Genomic DNA, 17,560 nt, shown 5'->3' with positions numbered 1-17,560 from the left:
AATTAAGTTGTGGTGTCACAAGACGTGCCAGAGATGTGGGGTCTCAAGAGGATAGAAGAACCTAACTTCTAATTAAATGTAGGGAACCCGACTCCTTTACCACAGTTTATCCGGATGTGAGAATGTGAAGTGAAAAACAATAAATGTATATGCAAAAAAACAGAGATGCATTAATTAAAGAAATAGGTGGCAGGCTATGCTGGCCATACAATGAAAAGTAAAGATTAAAACTACATGATAAAAAAAAATAAAATAGCAGACGTAGAGTCTGAGACTAATAGTATGTTGATGCTGATGATGATCTGATGATGATTATTGAGAGAGAGCTCCTCTATTTATAGATGATCCTGGCTTGGTATCCAAACCCCATGATTGCCACTTTTTTTGAATTTAAGAAGAATTTCCTCCATCATGTTTACTTATCATGGATGATGGTCTTGACTTAATGGCCAAGACTTCATAAATATTCTTTTTTTATATAATTATTTTAAAGCTAATTAAGTTAAGTTGGGCCAGGGCCTCCAAATTCACAATTTGGATGCAAACTATGCCCCCCGCATACAAATTAGCTGGAGCCTTCGTAGGCCAATTTTGTATGGATATGTTTTGGAGGATCGGCTCATTCTCGTTTTAATTGATGATTGATTTGGTACTTTTCTTGAAGGACCATATGGTCTAGCTTAAAATCAAGTTTCTCAAGGTTTAGGACCTCAAGAGTTGGTTTTGGAATTGGCCCTTCGAGTTTTTAAGGACTGGTTTTGTAAAATCTAGTTTCTGTGGGGCCTTTGTGGAGAGAGCCCTTTAAGAGAGAACTCTTGTGAAATGGACCCTTACAAAACTTACCTTTCTGATTTTTGGCCCTTGTGGTGCCAGACTTTATGACTGCGATCCCTATAGTGCTGCTAGCCTGATGGCTCTAGCCTTGACGGAGCTAGCCCTGATGACTTTGGCTTTTGTGGCTCCGCCCCTTTAGTACTAATCCTAATGACTCCGGTTGTGGCTTTGGCCCCTTTGGTGCTGGCCCCGATGACTCCGGCCCTGATGGTGCTGGCCCTAATGGCTTCGACTCTTGTGGCTTTGGCCCCTCTAGCGCTGGCCCTAATGGCTTCGGCTTCGATGGTGCTTGCCCTGATAACTCCAACCCTTATGGCTCCGACCCCTCTGGTGCATGCCTTGATAACTCCAGCCCTTATGGCTTCGACCCCTCTGGTGTTGTCTTAATGGCTTCAGCCCCGATGGTGTTGGCCCTGATGACTCTAGCCCTTGTGGCCGAATGAGCCTGCTATTGAATTAGACCTGCCATTTATCTTTTGAGGGATGTTATAGTGGTCCTCGTTATTGATCTTTTGGTCGAAGAGCACTTTAAGAGACTGCCCCCTGAGTCCATCTATTTTTTAAAGGTGCAAGCCAATTGGAACTTGATCCTGTAATGATCTAGACATCATAGCAGAGATGTTCCTTAGCCCCTTCTTCGGAGTTTGCAATAGAGCTCTTTGCCTCTCGTTAGCTCGTACTTCACATTCTGTGTGTGCAGCCACGTTCTCTGAGTCGTAAGACTTTGGTCTATTCTTTCCAACAACATATTGATCCTTATGTATCCTAGGCATTTCTTTCACACAAGTCTCACCAAGCGTGCCAAAAATTGTTTAAAAAAAAACAAACAATTAAGTCATGGTGTCGCGAGGCGTACCAAAGGCGTAGGGTCTCAAGAGAATGAAAGAACCTGACTTCTAATTAAACGAAGGAAACTCGAGCTCTTTTACCACAATTTACTCGGATGTGAGAATGTGAAGTGAAGAACACTAATGTAGATGCAGAAAAGCAGAGACGCATTAATTAAAAAAATAGATGGCATGTTATGCCAGTCGTAAAATGAAAAGTAAAGACTAAAACTATATGATAAAAAAAAATAAAGTAATAGACGTGGAGTTTGAGACTAATAGTTTGTTGGTACTGATGATGATCTGATGATGATTGTTGAGAGAGAGCTTCCCTATTTATAGATGATTCTGACTTGATGCTTAAACCCCATGATTGCCACTTTCGTTAAATTTAGGAAGCACTTCCTCTATCATGTTCACTCATCATGGGTGATGGTCTTAATTTAGTGGCTAAGACTTTATAAATATTCTTTTTATATAATTATTTTAAAGTCAATTAAGTTGAGTTGGGCCAGTATCTCCAAATTCACAATTTGGATGCAAACAATATATAATTGTATGTGTTGTGCTTTCTATTTTTTTTTTTTTATCTTCTACCAAAATTTCTTCAATCTTTTTTCTCTTGATCATTATATCGATGTGAGAATCAAAGTTCTTTCATAAATCTCATGCGCTATGTTATCCATACTTTATCTAATAAAAATATGATATTGACTATAAATATAAATTAGTTCTACCATTAATGATACAAAAAAGGGAAAAGATAAAAATTAAATAGATATTTTATTATAAAAATAAAATTGTTGAAGTAATGACACATCAAAATTTTTCATTAAATCATTATAATTTTATTAGATGGATCATGGATGGTGCATCTAGTTTATATAATTTTTTAAATATCTATAATCATATAATATAACATTTTTATTGAAGAAAACATAAATAAAGTGTTATACCGGTTCTTCCAAATCTACCTCCATCAGTCAGATCAACAATTTCTGATGAGGTTAAAAAAATGCGGGGACTAAGCGGCCCAACGAACTGAGGGCTTGATTCGGCTTGCAGACTAATCTTTTCTAATAGAAAAGATTTTATTATATTAATTTACGGGCCTACGGATTAGTTACTTACTTAACCCGAAAGGCGTTCGACCCGACAAATACACATTGCTGAAAGTCCACTAAACTAAAAACTCCATTGACGCTTGCTCCTGCTTACTCCATTTGAAGCAAGCAAGAAACTGGTATTGTTCTTCTGAAGCTAAAATTTTTTCTTGTGCTGCTATTTTTCAATGCGCCTAGTATAACCAAACGGGGATAGATTCAATATAAATCGAGCTACATTTTTTTGTTCGTAATACCAGTTTGCCGGCTTTATTTTGATTGAATTTGCTTTTCGCGCAGAAATCTGGGCAGTCTGGCAAAGTTTACTTTGTCATGAACTGCCTGTCGCAACTGTCATCGTACACTGCTGCTTTGATTGCGAGGACCTCTTACTTCGTTACCAAACGTTCTCTGTATGGATGTTCTGCCTCCGCGTGGAAGAGGAAGTTAGAGCATCCTGTTATTAGGTCTGCCCATTTAGAATTTGTCCTCACAAGGTTTCGTGTTCAGTGCTATTCATCTAGAAAAGGCCGCAAATCTGCTTCTAAATTGCAGAAGCTAGAGCCTGAATTAGTGATGGAGCAAGAAAAGGATGCTTTTTTTGTTGTCCGTAAAGGGGACATTGTTGGTGTCTATAAAAGTCTCATTGAATGTCAGGCTCAAGTTGGAACTTCCGTAATTCTCTTGGCACCCTCATACTCTACAGTCTACTGTTTGCTGGATCTTTTGTGATGCATTTTGTCAGCTAGGTTATGCATATTTCTCTCATGGCTGAAATTTTTACATGCTTAACATTCGGGTGTTTGAAAATCTAGAGTTTTTTGGGCCGTAAAGAACAGTGACAGTTTGTTCTTTTGAAAATGTAGAATGATCTTATTGGCAGTCAAGCTGTTTCTGCCTTTTCTGTGCATGATTTCCTATCGTTCATCTCAGAATCACACTTCTTTTAGACTTTAACGGAATGAGCTTGTTCTATTGTCTGGGAAAATGATTATGGTTAATATTTGTCATTCTAATTCAACTATCATCTTCCGTGGTAATTTTAGAAGTTTCTACAAGGAGATGCATTAAATTTTGTTTTCCACACTATACAATTCATTTGATATATGATTCTGTGTCACCTGGTAGATATGCAATCCTCCTGTTAGTGTGTACAAGGGATACTCCTTGCCTAAGGATGCTGAGGATCACCTTTTCTCGCATGGGCTAAAGAATGCTTTATATACTGTAAGAGCCGCTGATTTGAGTGATGATGTATTGGGTACTCTTGCTCCTTGTCTCTTCCAGGTAAGACGATTATTGCCTTATTTTTGTGATAATCTCCACCATATATATGTTCAAATTAGAAACTTAAAAAATTCTCATTGATTGTGAATTGGAGAATATCATCTTTCTGCGTAATTGATATGAGCTTGAAGAAACTTTATTGGTACCTATCGTTGATCCCGCTCATTTTAGGGAAATTTTGATTCATGTTAAAATTTCCTCTTATTTGTTGTTAAATATCTAATACATTGAATAATTGAGATGCTCATTAGGCATCACATGGTGGTGGAAGTTATTCTTTTTTTCACTTTTTATACTATTCTGGGGCAATGTTAAACTTAGAAGACTTCAAATGTGTTAAATTTTTCCATTTTAATTTACTTTATTATGTTTTTTGGTTTCTCCTTAATCCCGAATCCACAGAATCATTTTTTTTTATGTTTCAATTTATGGGAAGCAGTCTTCTATTGTAATATCCAGCAAATCCTGTTTCCTTGATGGAAGTTCATGTTTTGCCTGTTCTTGATGCACTTCTAGTGAATGAGAATTGATGTTCATATATCTTAGGATCCAGCTTCTTCTGAGGCAGGCACATCAAGCTATGCTGCATCTAAAAAGAGATCTTTGGGTGTGCTTGGACAAGAAAATGTGGTGAGTTCTGCAATTTAGGAACTACAACTTGCTTATCAAGAAAGCAATGTTTGTGGAATTATTATAAAGAGATTTGCCTCCATGGTTGGTTTGCATCTTTAATCACTTAAGTAATCACATCATCATAATCAATTTTGAATAAAAATTGTTGTGTAGTATCCTTATTATACCCTGTTACCTTGTATTCTTCCTACAGTAAATGCAGTAGTTTTAGACTTGAGTACAGAAAGTTCATACTAAGCATGGTACCGTACAAGGTTAAGGTGTATTTTTACTCTTGAATTATTCTCCTAGAAGCACCTAGTGTCATAAACTATTTTTTGTAATAATTTTGCCCCTAAAATAATTAAAACGTAGCATATTTGCCCTTGATATTAAATACTTCAACGATGACCATTAAAAATGTTGATTGGGACTTAAGTTTGACCCGAAAATGCTACCTATCATGCCAAGTGGATCTAAGTTAAAGTACATTTTTTTTCCTTGAACCATTTTTTCGAGGAACATCTAGTGTCTTAAACTATTTGCATCATAGCAATTTCTCCCCTAAAATAATTAAAATGTAGCAAAAATGTAACTTAACTTGAATCCATTTGGCATGGCAGGTGGTAATTTTGGTCAAATTTAAGTCTCAGTTAGAATTTTTAATGGTCAATGTTGGGGCATTTAACGTCAAGGACAAATATGCTGCATTTTAATTCCTTTAGAGGTGAAATTGCTACTACAAATAGTTTAGGACACTGGGTTTGGAGAATAGTCCAGGGTTAAAAGGGTATCTTAACTCTTATATTATCCTTCAAAATATATTTAATTTTGTCCATATGTGCCAACGTTAAATGTGATAATAAACTTTGGATATTGATATGTTTAACATCTTAAATAGTCAAATGTCTGGTAATAAAATGCTATGACAATTTTGGGATTTTCAGCCCTATCAATTTTATTATTATCTTACCTGCATAGTCAGTAGAGAAACCTCTATTCTAGAGTCAAGTGTCAAATCATCACGTTGATATCCCTGGCATCGCTTTTGAAATATATTTTGCTTAATCTATATGGATTATGTGACAAAGCCTGATTTTCCTCGCTTTACTTTGTGCTGTCATTAGATGCTTGGTGATGTATATGCTAAAAAAAATATAATTAAAAGTTGATTTTGTTATTGATTGGATGATGTCTCATGTTTATTTTCTTACATAAATTTTATGGATCTCAGTCTGTGAATCGTTTTCAGCCATTGTTCCCACAGTCTCTATGTTGACTTTTCTTCAATGAAGTTACTTTGTACCATGCATATGTTGCCACTATCTAAGTTCACATTTTCCTTATTGCATAATTTTTTTTTTATATATTTGTGATATATCTATTCTGCTTAGGAGGAAGGAATTGGTCTGAGATTCCCCTCTGAAGAACCATTGAAAAAACAAGTGAAGTATCATTCTGCTGTGGCTCAAGTATCATCATCCGAATTGGTAAGTGGAAACCGTATAGATGCTGGATTCAAAATAATGTTCTCTTGAGGAACCTTTATTTCAATCACAGTTACTGCTGCATCTACACCACGTGCAGTGTTGTTATCTCACCTTGATGGTTTTAACTTTTAAGCATAAGCTATTGGGTGACAGTCAATTCTATATTTGTTTGGGTGGAATAATTGTTTTCTTTCTTCTGTTTTTTTTTTTTTTATTTGGGGTGGTGGAGGTACATGTTTTGACTGTTTACATCTTTATAGATACTTCTTTTCCTAGTGATACTAAAGCTTCATAATCTTGTCCTTCTATAGCGGACTTGTATCCTTGAGTTTGATGGTGCATCAAAAGGAAATCCTGGAAAAGCTGGTGCAGGGGCTATTCTGCGCAGGAGTGATGGGAGTTTGGTATAATTTTTTTGATCTTGCATCTATTCACTCTTTGCTTTCAACTTAGACCACTTTAATTATTATTGTTCATAAAGATTTGTAGGTTGCGTGAAGGTGCGGGTTTTGCAACCAACAATGCTGCTGAATATCGTGCTTTAATATTGGGAATGAAATATGCACTTCAAAAGGGGTTTACTGGTATTCATATCCAAGGTGACTCCAAGCTTGTTTGCATGCAGGTTTGTTATTTTATATGCTCTTCTCTATCAATTTATTTGATAACATAAATGTGGAAGGTATCAGCTGATATCATTTCTGCAGTGTTACAGTTTTGAGGAGCATGTTTTGGTGGATTGTTTCTTCAGACTTTGCATCAATTATTTCGTGGCTTTTCTTTATTTGATGTATATAAATGGAAAATATATGTCGATTAAAACCAGTATCCTGGCTTAAATTTGACTTGTTTCTGGAGAAGAATCTGATGCTTGGATAACGGTCAAGATAGCCTTTATTTCAAGTTTCATGTATTTATTCTCTAATTTACAAGTGCACATAGAATTTATTCTTGCAAATTAAAAGATGTTAACTAACTACGTAGGAAGAAAGAGTGGAAGTATCAAGAGTGAGGAGAATAGAGGGGAATTTTGAACCAACGGTAATTTTAATATTGAAAACTTGATGATAAATATGGGATAGTGTTTCATTAAGATAATTAGAGTTAATTTAGGACATCAAAGTTATCCATTGGGAATATTTGAATAAGAAAAATTATCCATTAGAGTTAGGACTTATTTATTTTATCATTATCTTAGGTTTATTTATCTTCAATAAAATAAGATATTAGCATCCTATTAGCATCTTTAAATTCAAATTAAATGATGGAATGTGGGATAATGATTAATTAAGATAATTAGGGCTAATTTAGGATGTGAAGGTTATCCAGTAGGGATACTTGAATTAGCATATTTATCCTAACTCCAATGAATAAATATCCTTATTAAAGTATCCCTAATGGATAACCTTAATATGTTAAATTAACCCTAATTATCTTAATTAACAATTATCTTATATTCCATCATTCCTTTCTGTTTTCCCTTCCCGTTCCACATCACTTGCTATCAAGTTTATGATCCCTTATATAACTGAGACAAGTCAATGGCCAACTGTGGCGTCCCTTGTCTGTGCTTAATTAGGGGTTTCGTATCTTACACGTGTCCTTGTCAGCGCATAAATTAATGTATGCAATGTATCCTGAAATATTGGTCAGGCTTTTGTATGTCGGGCTGGATAGTCAGAATAAAACAGGAGATGCGTAAAAAAGAAACTCAAACATTTACAGCATGTCGTCCTCCATGTGTGTGTTATTTATTGCTCGAGTTACAATGTGATTTTAATTTTGAAGATGGGAAATCTTACGTAAGTATAGAATGAACATCTGATCTCGTATATGTACTCTTAAATGGCTACAATGGCAACCTTTAATTGTAATTTTTGTCACTGTTTTCTTTCACTTAATAGTTTTTTCCTCTTCAACTCTTGCTGCTGCATGAAAACAGATTGACGGTTTATGGAAGGTCAAGAATGAGAGCATGTCTAAGTTGTATAAGGTGGCAAAAGAACTCAAGGATAAATTTTTATCATTCCAGATTACTCATGTTCTAAGGGTAGGTACATTTGACTGAGACTGAGGTTCCAGAAGGTGCTTTTGTTTTTTCACTGTGTCATACCAGTTCTATTCCAAAGTCAAGGTTTCCCCAGGAATCATTATAGTTTTTACAGTCTCTTCTATTTGGATTCCTTACCAAAATAAAGTTAATTTGTGACCTTAAGGCTCTACTTTTGTATGTGAATAAATAATCATCCTGCTTCTTAAAACAAGTTCTGACAATCTCAAAATTATATGCCATTGAAAAATGATGGAGACTTGGTAGTATGGGATATTAAGTTGCACATTGAGTAGTATGGGATACTTAATGGGAGATATAAGTGGGTTGATTCTTCCACCTCAATAGTTAGCTTTTGAAGTTAGGTTCCCTATCCCGCATAGGTACCCATCAAAAAATCAAGAATAGATTGCTCTTCTTCATTAAGTTCCGTAAAACCAAAATCATCTTGATCTCCCGTACAATGTCCTGCCAGATGAAATTACGAACATGAAGACCATAATAATTCCGTTCAACATCATTACTACTTAACCATGTTCTGAGCTTTTTGATTATGAGTCTGCCTCTTTCAGTCTCTATCTTGGGAATAACATGAATAACAAATCCTCTTTCTATCTTCCTCTCTCAGTTTTTAGCTGTGTTCACTTGAACATAGAAACATCTCTTTTATTATATATGATTGCAAGAATAAGATTGCTGATGCTTGTGTGAAAACTGATTTGGTTAAATATATTTTTCTGTTTTCCCTGTTTAAGAATTTTAACTCAGAAGCTGATGCTCAAGCAAACCTGGCCGTCAATCTTGCTGGTGAGACCTTCAGAATTTATGCACATGTTCCTCTTCTGGTGTATGGATGTATTTTGATTTTTAGGTTCTTCTACTTCTGCAGATGGCCAAGTCCAAGAAGTGCAAGATTAGGTCAAAACATCGAATCATGAAATCCGGTGACTATATTGTGGGTTTGTATCACAAAGCATCAGTGGATTACTTTTTTGGTTTTGTTTTTGTTTTTTGTCTTGCAATCCATGCAGCCGACCCCACCTAGTGGGATAAAGCTTGTTGTTGTTGTTGTGGTTGTTTTTAGAAATTGTTGTCTCTCTAATTTAGGTTGTGTTCTTTCATTTTGTAGGTGACCTGGTTATCTGACAATCAAAACCTTAGAATGAATATATATATATATATATATATATTTTGGGTCCTTTGTCACTGGAATGATTTATAGTTCGGTTGGTGGTTAAAAATGGCTTGTCCACTGGGGTACCAACCATCCTGAAATTGAGGCGCCGAATGTTCCTTTGATTTTTCTTACAGGGAATCAATCCCTATATGTTGAATTTTCTGATTTGATTTGCTATCTAGTTCTACTTAGTTTTGTTAGAGGGAATAAATCCCATTAAGTTGAATTTTCTGGTTATTGGCACTGCAAGCATAACTCTTGTCGTCCTTGTATTGTTTTATGATTTCTTTTTAAATGTACTTTTAATGTATAGAATTACATACATTATTGAAACAACCTTCTGGGTCCCCTATATATCTTCATGCCTGAAGTTAAAATGCTTCCTGCTTGACAATTGGTATGGTCTTCGCTAGAACTATCTCTTCACAAGAACATCAGAACCTGCCAGACATATCGGTCTAGTGGCACAAAATTTTCTATTTATGAGGTTACGGGTCCAAACTTGTGCTTATATGTGTGTGTGTGTGTGTGTGTGTGTGTGTGTGTTTGGGTATTATATATGTGGGTGTTTAAATTGACTATGCAAAGAAAATAAATTAGAATATCAGAATTTGACTCCGCCTCAAATCTTCGATATCCATGTTATGAACTGTAAAAATATCTCAGCATAAGCGGATAACAAGTACACACGTATTCTTTAATCCAACTTATAAAAACTATAAGCATATAAAAATTAAAAATTCATATATGCAATTCTAAAGAGAGAGCCATTGCAAAAACTGGAAAAGGTAGAACATAATAGAAGAGAAAGGAAAGTAAAATTATTTCAGAATAATTTTGTGATTTCATAGAATTTTTTAAATATTTAGATTTGTTATAAAGAGTCTGAAAGTAATTTTTTCAAAGAAATTCTCAAAAATGGGACTAGAGAGAGAAGCGATTCAAATCATTCAGGAAGAGGAGAATTATGTTAACATATTATATAAGAGAATTAATTATTATAAGATTTATTAACAATTGAACTAAGAAAAATAACAATACTTTGTGATGTCAATAACTTTAGTTCAATTGTTAATGAATCTTGTAATAATTAATTTTTTAGTATTGAATCTATATGTAATTCTTCCAATCATCTACACTTTTTCTATTCAACATCTTCTCTTAATATAGTGTTTTTTCATTGCTCACTTGATTAGTCATTCCTCTATTATGTGTCATGACAATCCACAATCAACTTAGTAATGCATTTATAAATTACACTACATAATAAAGAAATCGGTCCAAGTTTGCTTCTAGTTTTAGGTTTCTTTACTTAAGGTATATGTATAAACAGTGTTCTGTTAACATTTTTTATTTTCTCTTCCCCTCCAGTCAGGGCTCTTATATAATCACAAATGTCTTGATTTCCCACCATGTGCTTGATTTCTCTCTAGTCAGGGCTCTCACATACTCATTGGTACTTTGAAAGCCTCAAATGGCAAATATAGTTCTTTTCACATCTCCATTTTTCACTTTCAAGTAGATCTCTCATTTATTTCTCTGTCAAATAAAGAGAAGTGGTCTCTTTAAACAATTTTTATAAAATTTAGTGTTTTTATCACCATTATTAAACCACTTTAATTTGTTCTTGCCTTCTTCTAGATAGAAATTAAATTTGCAACTTTAATTCTTGCGTCTCATGAGATTCGTGATGATTTTGCATTTTCATTCAAACTACTAGCAGTCTACTAACCTCTAGATGAATTTGATCAAGGGATTTTTTGAATGTTAAACTACTAGTATCCTCAAGAGATTGTATTTAGGTGTGTTTATAATCAAATAAAAATAACTATAAATTGAATAAAATCAATTATTTTGAATGTCAAAAGTTATTAAATTAATTGATTTTTAATTTTTCAAACTTGATAGAAGCCTATTACATACATGTGCGTATGCAAGTGTACCTGCGCGTGCACATACAAGCACATATTATTGGTAGTTTTTTTATGAATGAATATTAAAATTTTTCATATTATAACATATTTAAGCATGCCATAGATCATGATAGTTTATTGTATATTGCATAAAACATGTATAATATGAAATTTAGAATTTGTTTATGCACGTTTATACATTGGAATGAAGTTAAGCAAGAGAGAAATGTGACAAATCAGGAATCGAAAAAGTATTTTTTGAGAAATTTCAAAAACCAGGACAAAGAAGATCTAAATTACCCTCGGTGTTTTCTCCTCCAAATAATCGTGTGAAGAATTTTGAGCTCTTGATATTACCATAAAAATATTAGTCTATTAATATAAATAATAAAATAAATAACGTCATTGCTGGAGTAGCTCAGTTGGTTAGAGCGTGTGGCTGTTAACCACAAGGTCGAAGGTGCCCTTCCTCTAGCGTTTGTTCAATTCTTTTGCCTTTTTATTTTTCTTTTTGTTTTCAAATCTGAGAGTTCTGACTTTCTGGTACGCCGGACAATTGGAAAGCAAGAGGGAAGGAAATATTGCGCATATTTTGTTTTATTAATCTAAATTATAAACTTCATTTTTATATTTTGAGATTTAAACTACGAAAGGATAAATTATTCAGAAAAGATTACACCTATTTTTATTATTTTAAAATTTATATAATCACAGCGTTACTCATCACATGCCAGGATTCAATAAACAAATGAAATGAGTAACAAAGAAATGTATGAAATAAATTTTATATTTTTTAAAATTTCCAATATTTACTTAAATCAAAAAATAAATTATAATTTGATCACTGGAAAGAAATTTTATTATTTCTAAATTTTCAAACATTAACTTAAAACAAAAAATAAATTATGATTACATTACTACTCATAATATGCAGAATACGCTACACATAGTGGTGTGGCAAAAAAAAAAAAATATAAACACTATTAATAGAGTTGGATTTAGTAGAAGGGTCTAATTACTCATAACATAATCTATCATTATTTAAATTTAATAATATTTTAAATAGAATTGTTTTTAATAGAAGAATACCTGTAGTTAATTGAAAAAAAGAAGATAAACATGAGTATTAAAAAAAATATGAAAAAAATGTTGCACTATTTTTTCATAATTTCAAATCCTTATTTAAATTAAATAACAAATTATAACAAAATTTATTGACTAATGAATTACAACAAAAGCGAGAAAAATCACATAATTTTAATGGGATTCAAGTAATTTAGATATTTTAATAAAGTAAAAAATTTTTAGTTTTATTTTTTTTATGTTTTTATCTGCATTATACAAAATTATATAATTTATTCTATAAATACTTACTTACTTACTTACTTTTTTTTTATTGTCCTTGAAATTATTGTCAATGTACTCATCCAGTCCTAAATATAATTGATCAATGTAAATTATTTAATATAAATAATTAAAGTGAGTATTTTTAATGTCAACACACAATTTTTTTATAAATAATTTTGTTTACCAGCAATTTTTTTATGAATAATTAACTTAACTAATTTTTGTGATATTAATAAAGATCCATTTTGACTGTTAATAATAATATTAAAAAAAGAAGCTAGTCCTGTTATCAGAATTCCAAGCCCTTACCCCTCAAACCAAGTTCGCTTCCTTGTCCAAAAAGGAAGCAACACAAATCATGTTTCGAGTCACAGAGAACGTCGCGATACTTCGTCTTCTTTGCCAACGCATAAATTCTTTCCTCGCCTTCTTCTGGCTAACGCTCTTCGGTCTTCATTACAGTAACAGCCTAAGAGGAATATGCTTCGCAGAGGATTTCCGAACTTCTCCAACACCGCAACGACGCCCACATTTTCTTCATTCCGTCGCTTGCTTTCTTCATTGCATTCTTCGTCTAAGACCGTCGCTCCTTTCTCTGCTCCGGCGGTGGATGATTCTGATGACCATGAACCTCCTAATACCCCTCGCTCTTCGGTTGTTCTTTCCCAGCAAGTCATGCCTAGCTTGCTTATTCCGCGAGTTGTGGTTTATGACGGCGTCTGTCATCTCTGCCACCGATGTATTCCGTTCATTCGCTTTTCCTATTTGACCTTCCAATTCTTGGATTTTCGATTGTTAGATCGAAATGCTTCATTCTCTTCCTTTTCTTCTTTTCTTGTTTTTCTTTTGCGTCTTCTTTGTTTCTGGGCTGCTGTATCTGTCGTTGTGAGTTAGTATCTCGTAAAAGGAGCAATTCCATTGGCCTGGCTAGATAATTAACCACGCGTTCCATCCATTAAGTGTTGATTCTTTCAAGACCTTTGTCTGTCTATAATTCCGGTTTTGAATTTTCTCGTGTTTCTTTAAGGGAATTCGTTTGGATCCTTCGTTCTTCTCCTTTTCTCCGTACATTTTAAATCGCAGAGCACCTAGCCAATTTGATCCATGTGACTGAAAAGCAGCTTCCACAACATGATTGATTGCATTTCTATTTAGTGTCCTGTTCACGTTAGGATGATAGTTTAGATTCTCTTAGCTGCGGGATTGATAATCGTGACACGTTTTTATTTGATTCTCTTGCTGAGTATGGTGAGAAGGTTGACATTTCCGAGAAATGTCTCAATGATGTTAGTGCAATTGGTGTCCCTTGCATGTTAATTGTCTGGACATTAGTAATACCAAACTTCAATGTCAAGTTGCTGGGTTATTTTGCTCGGAAGTAGCTTCTCCACAAATTTATGTCTAATTTATGCTAATGGAGTTAGACACTTAAATATCTTTATTCTCAATTCGTGAGAATAGGTTCATTTGTGAGAAGGAATTTCATATCATAATTTATATGATTTCCATGCTTTTCCTATTTTAAAAGTTAGAACTGATTAGGTTGGAAGAACTGGAATATTTTAAATTTTTATTGGCTATTTATCTACTACTTGGGATTGTATATCCTATATGACCCTTTGCCTAGGAGACAATTAGGTAAGTGGAAGAATATTCTTCTACTTCATTCTATCAAAAATGAAAATTTCAGGCCTTGAAATTAACCAGTCATTACTTATTTAACCTCTCAATTTCCAAAAATTTTATTTCTCATGCATTTTCCAGGTTCCTTTCTCATTATGTACATTTGTTTGTTTGGTGCGCTTTTATTATGTTTTAAATATGTGACCTACAGTTATGAAGTACGTTTTGATTCTTTTCTGCATGAACAGGTGTGAAATGGGTGATCAATGCAGACAAGGACAAAAAGATTAAGTTCTGTTGTGTTCAATCCAAGGCTGCTGAGCCATATTTGACAGCATGTGGTCTTGAGAAAAAGGATGTTTTCCGTCGCCTTTTATTTGTTGAAGGCCTGGGTTCATACAGTCAAGGATCTACTGGTTAGTACTTTTTCACGAATTAAATTCAGTTGTGTCCAATCAGTCTTTTTGGCTTTATTAAAACAAATATACTGCATACACTTGGCTTTGGTCAGTTCCAACTTCCATGTTTACTTTAAGTTTAAAATAAAATCCATCACATCTTTAGGAACATGAGAAGAACTGATTTAAAATTGGCGTTAGATGTTCCTGTTTTAACATTGGGGATTTGCATACAGATTCAAATCTGGCATTAACAAATTTACAATGCTGAAGTGAGTCAGTGACCGAATCAGAATTTTTTAAGTATTTCTTTCTGGGTTGTCTGTTTTTCTGGGCCAGTCTGTTCGGATGGCAGAAAAAAATTTAAGTCCTTGTGTAAAAAAGCTTAGGCCTGCTACCATAGTTCTCCTCCATTGTTTCTTGGTCAAATTTGGAGCCTCTTTATGCTTGGAGCGCATGGACAATTTTTTTTTTTTTTTGGGGATAAAAGGCTTAGTATATTAATTCAGGAGATTATGGGGTGCAAATCCCTTTTACTCGAGTCTACAAAATAACAACACTCAACAAGTGGCTTTTACATGGTGTCTGTCTCCCCCCTCTTCGTCTACCCTTTCCTTTAAAGCCAGTTAGCAGAGTGATTATCTTTTCTGAATATATATGGTTTAAACTAATGTTATCAATGACAGCTAACATTGACATGTCCTGCAAATTGGTTTGTTGTGGTCCTCTGGCCTTTCTTGTAGAGGCGGAGGACTAACAAATGGTTTGGTGATTCATTCCAGAAGGTTTTGCCCCTTTTTTGTCATTTAACAAGCACCCAATGTACGTAACATCCTGCTTCTCCACTTTTTTTGGTCGTCTGTGGGATTCGAACCCCCTGTTTGACTTGTTTTCCAATTGACACCCTTGTCCAGATGTTGGTATTATGCAGACACGCTTCTTTTCTGTAGCCGTATTGCCCACAGCCAAAACAAGCTAGGTTTAGAACCTTCATGCTCCACTTAGTAGACTTTGTTGCGAACAATTAATCTTGAATGAGTGTTTTTCCCTAAGATCCACTTCAACGCTAATCCTTGCCTGGCAGACCTCCTCCATCCTTGCATTATCATTTTGCGTCTGGTTCATGGTGTTAATATCTGCTTCAATAATCTTATAGCCCCGCTTTCTAAAAGAAGTTTCTATTGTACTAAGGTAATGGGAAGTTACGGATCCTTACCCAAATTGGTATCTTGCTGAGAACATTTTTATTGGGGTTGAAACTTAATAGATAACAAATCTAAATGAAATAAATATTCATAAATGATATATCCTAACACCCCCCTCAAACTCAAGATACTTTTAAGTTTGCAAGAGCTTGTGTTGATTTGAAGAATCTAAACAAAATCTTGGAGTAATTCTCGGAGGATGAATCACTGGGTAGAAAACTCAGGAGTGATTCTTAGAAGAATTGTAAGCCCTTCACATCAATAAAGTGTGACATTTTCCTTGTAAATAAACAAATAAATCTTCATAAATAATATATGCTAACGCTGGCCTTTAGAATCTGTGCTTCATTCTTCCTTAATAGAGCTAGGATTGAGGCTCCTTTACATGGCTTTAATCACCTACACGATCGGGTGGAGTTTCATAAGCTTCTTTGTCTCTTCCATGAGGACCAACTCCTCTTCATTCTAAGCATCATCTCATCTTTAGGCATTGGTATCACATTCTCTACCCCCATTGTAGTATATGGGCAATCTTATGGAGGGAGTAGGAGTCTCTGTTAAGGATTTTCCTCCTTATTTCCAACTTGCCGTTTTGATCACCTTCTCTAAATTGCCCTCATTGATAGTCATTCCAGGTTGAAACTCATCATCTCTCTGAAGTTTCTTGATACTTCTAGTCATTATATCCTCTTTCAACTTAGAAACCTCGTGTCTGTCCTGTTCACTCTCTGCCTGTTGCGCCATTTCTTGGACAACCTTTGGATTTATTTCCCACTTATTTTTGAATCTGTTAGGCACTATATTTTAACTGCCAATATTTTTAGAATAAATTTCATGTGTGTAGAATAAATGTCTAGATTATAATTTATTCATTCCCTGCTTTTCCCTGTGAGCTTGAATATGCCAATCTGATCGTTAAAAAATGACTATGCAGCTGCATTGCGGGTACTGTCATACTTGCCGCCGCCTTACTCAGCGTTAAGTTTACTACTGGTGGTTCCAACGCCAATCAGGGACTCTGTATATGACCATATAGCAAAACATCGCTATAAGTGGTTTGGGAGGGCTGAAGCTTGCTTAGTTTTGCGAGAGAAAGAGCTTCTTGAGCGTTTCATAGATTGGGACGAATTGAGTCGCAAATGAGATGCATGGTTGTAACAGCCACAAGAAAAGCAATTGTACACTTTCCACACTAACTGTTTAGCTTCTCGTTGCTTTTGGCAGCACAATTTTGTAAATGAATAGTGCTGTCATGAAGTGCATCGTTCTCTCTACATCACTTTTTGTTATCTCATATATCACTTACGTAGCTAGAATTACACTACTGACAAGTTAGTTAATGAAATGTGGTCTTCTGGTCAGATACTAGGAATTGAAATGATGAATTGATGAACCATGCTGCTATTGATCAGGCAATTCTATGCAGCTGATTATCTTTTGTCTAGTTCAAATTATCTTGTTCTGACAATTAAACGTTCATTATAGTTGTTTTCGGTTGTTGCTGTCGCGGTGTAGAACTACTCAGAAGGAAGTTACCACTACTTTTAATGGCATAATAATATATCATCTATCTTGTCATGTTTTACGTCCTGAATATCAAATGTTCCTTTTTGTTCAAACCAACAGGAATCACAATGTAAGATAGTGTTAAACTGGGAATAAACAACACAAGAACGTATAGCCAGATCAGTTAC

General features: G+C 34.4%; 2 protein-coding genes and 1 non-coding gene across 4 annotated transcripts; all 3 read left to right on the top strand.

The window, feature by feature from the left end:
• Positions 1–2,803: 2,803 nt before the first annotated feature.
• Positions 2,804–9,716, top strand: LOC129321890 (uncharacterized). 2 transcript variants are annotated; one of them, XM_054967838.1, is made up of 11 exons: positions 2,804–2,904; positions 3,065–3,439; positions 3,893–4,051; positions 4,598–4,681; positions 6,058–6,153; positions 6,465–6,557; positions 6,635–6,778; positions 8,096–8,203; positions 8,959–9,010; positions 9,093–9,158; positions 9,333–9,716. In XM_054967838.1, the coding sequence occupies exons 2-10, from the start codon at positions 3,098–3,100 to the stop codon at positions 9,119–9,121; spliced, it is 1,107 nt and encodes a 368-aa protein (XP_054823813.1). In that variant the 5' UTR covers positions 2,804–2,904; positions 3,065–3,097; the 3' UTR covers positions 9,122–9,158; positions 9,333–9,716. The 2 variants fall into 2 exon arrangements, with proteins under 2 accessions (XP_054823813.1, XP_054823812.1); XM_054967837.1 differs by having other exon boundaries at positions 9,093–9,162.
• Positions 9,717–11,700: 1,984 nt separating this feature from the next.
• TRNAN-GUU (transfer RNA asparagine (anticodon GUU)) lies at positions 11,701–11,770 on the top strand. Its single transcript has one exon. It is a non-coding gene; the product is annotated as a tRNA-Asn (tRNA).
• Positions 11,771–12,951: 1,181 nt separating this feature from the next.
• On the top strand, positions 12,952–17,368 carry LOC129321891 (uncharacterized). The gene is made up of 3 exons (XM_054967839.1): positions 12,952–13,379; positions 14,512–14,679; positions 16,801–17,368. The coding sequence occupies exons 1-3, from the start codon at positions 13,121–13,123 to the stop codon at positions 17,007–17,009; spliced, it is 636 nt and encodes a 211-aa protein (XP_054823814.1). The 5' UTR covers positions 12,952–13,120; the 3' UTR covers positions 17,010–17,368.
• The last annotated feature ends 192 nt before the right edge of the window (positions 17,369–17,560 follow it).

Source organism: Prosopis cineraria, unplaced genomic scaffold (assembly GCF_029017545.1).
Source record: "Prosopis cineraria cultivar Desert tree isolate PC_DT_omini unplaced genomic scaffold, ASM2901754v1 PC10, whole genome shotgun sequence".
NCBI classification, from domain to species: domain Eukaryota; kingdom Viridiplantae; phylum Streptophyta; class Magnoliopsida; order Fabales; family Fabaceae; genus Prosopis; species Prosopis cineraria.
The sequence above is the reverse complement of the archived record's forward strand: the minus strand, read 5'-3'. Positions and strand labels throughout refer to the sequence as shown.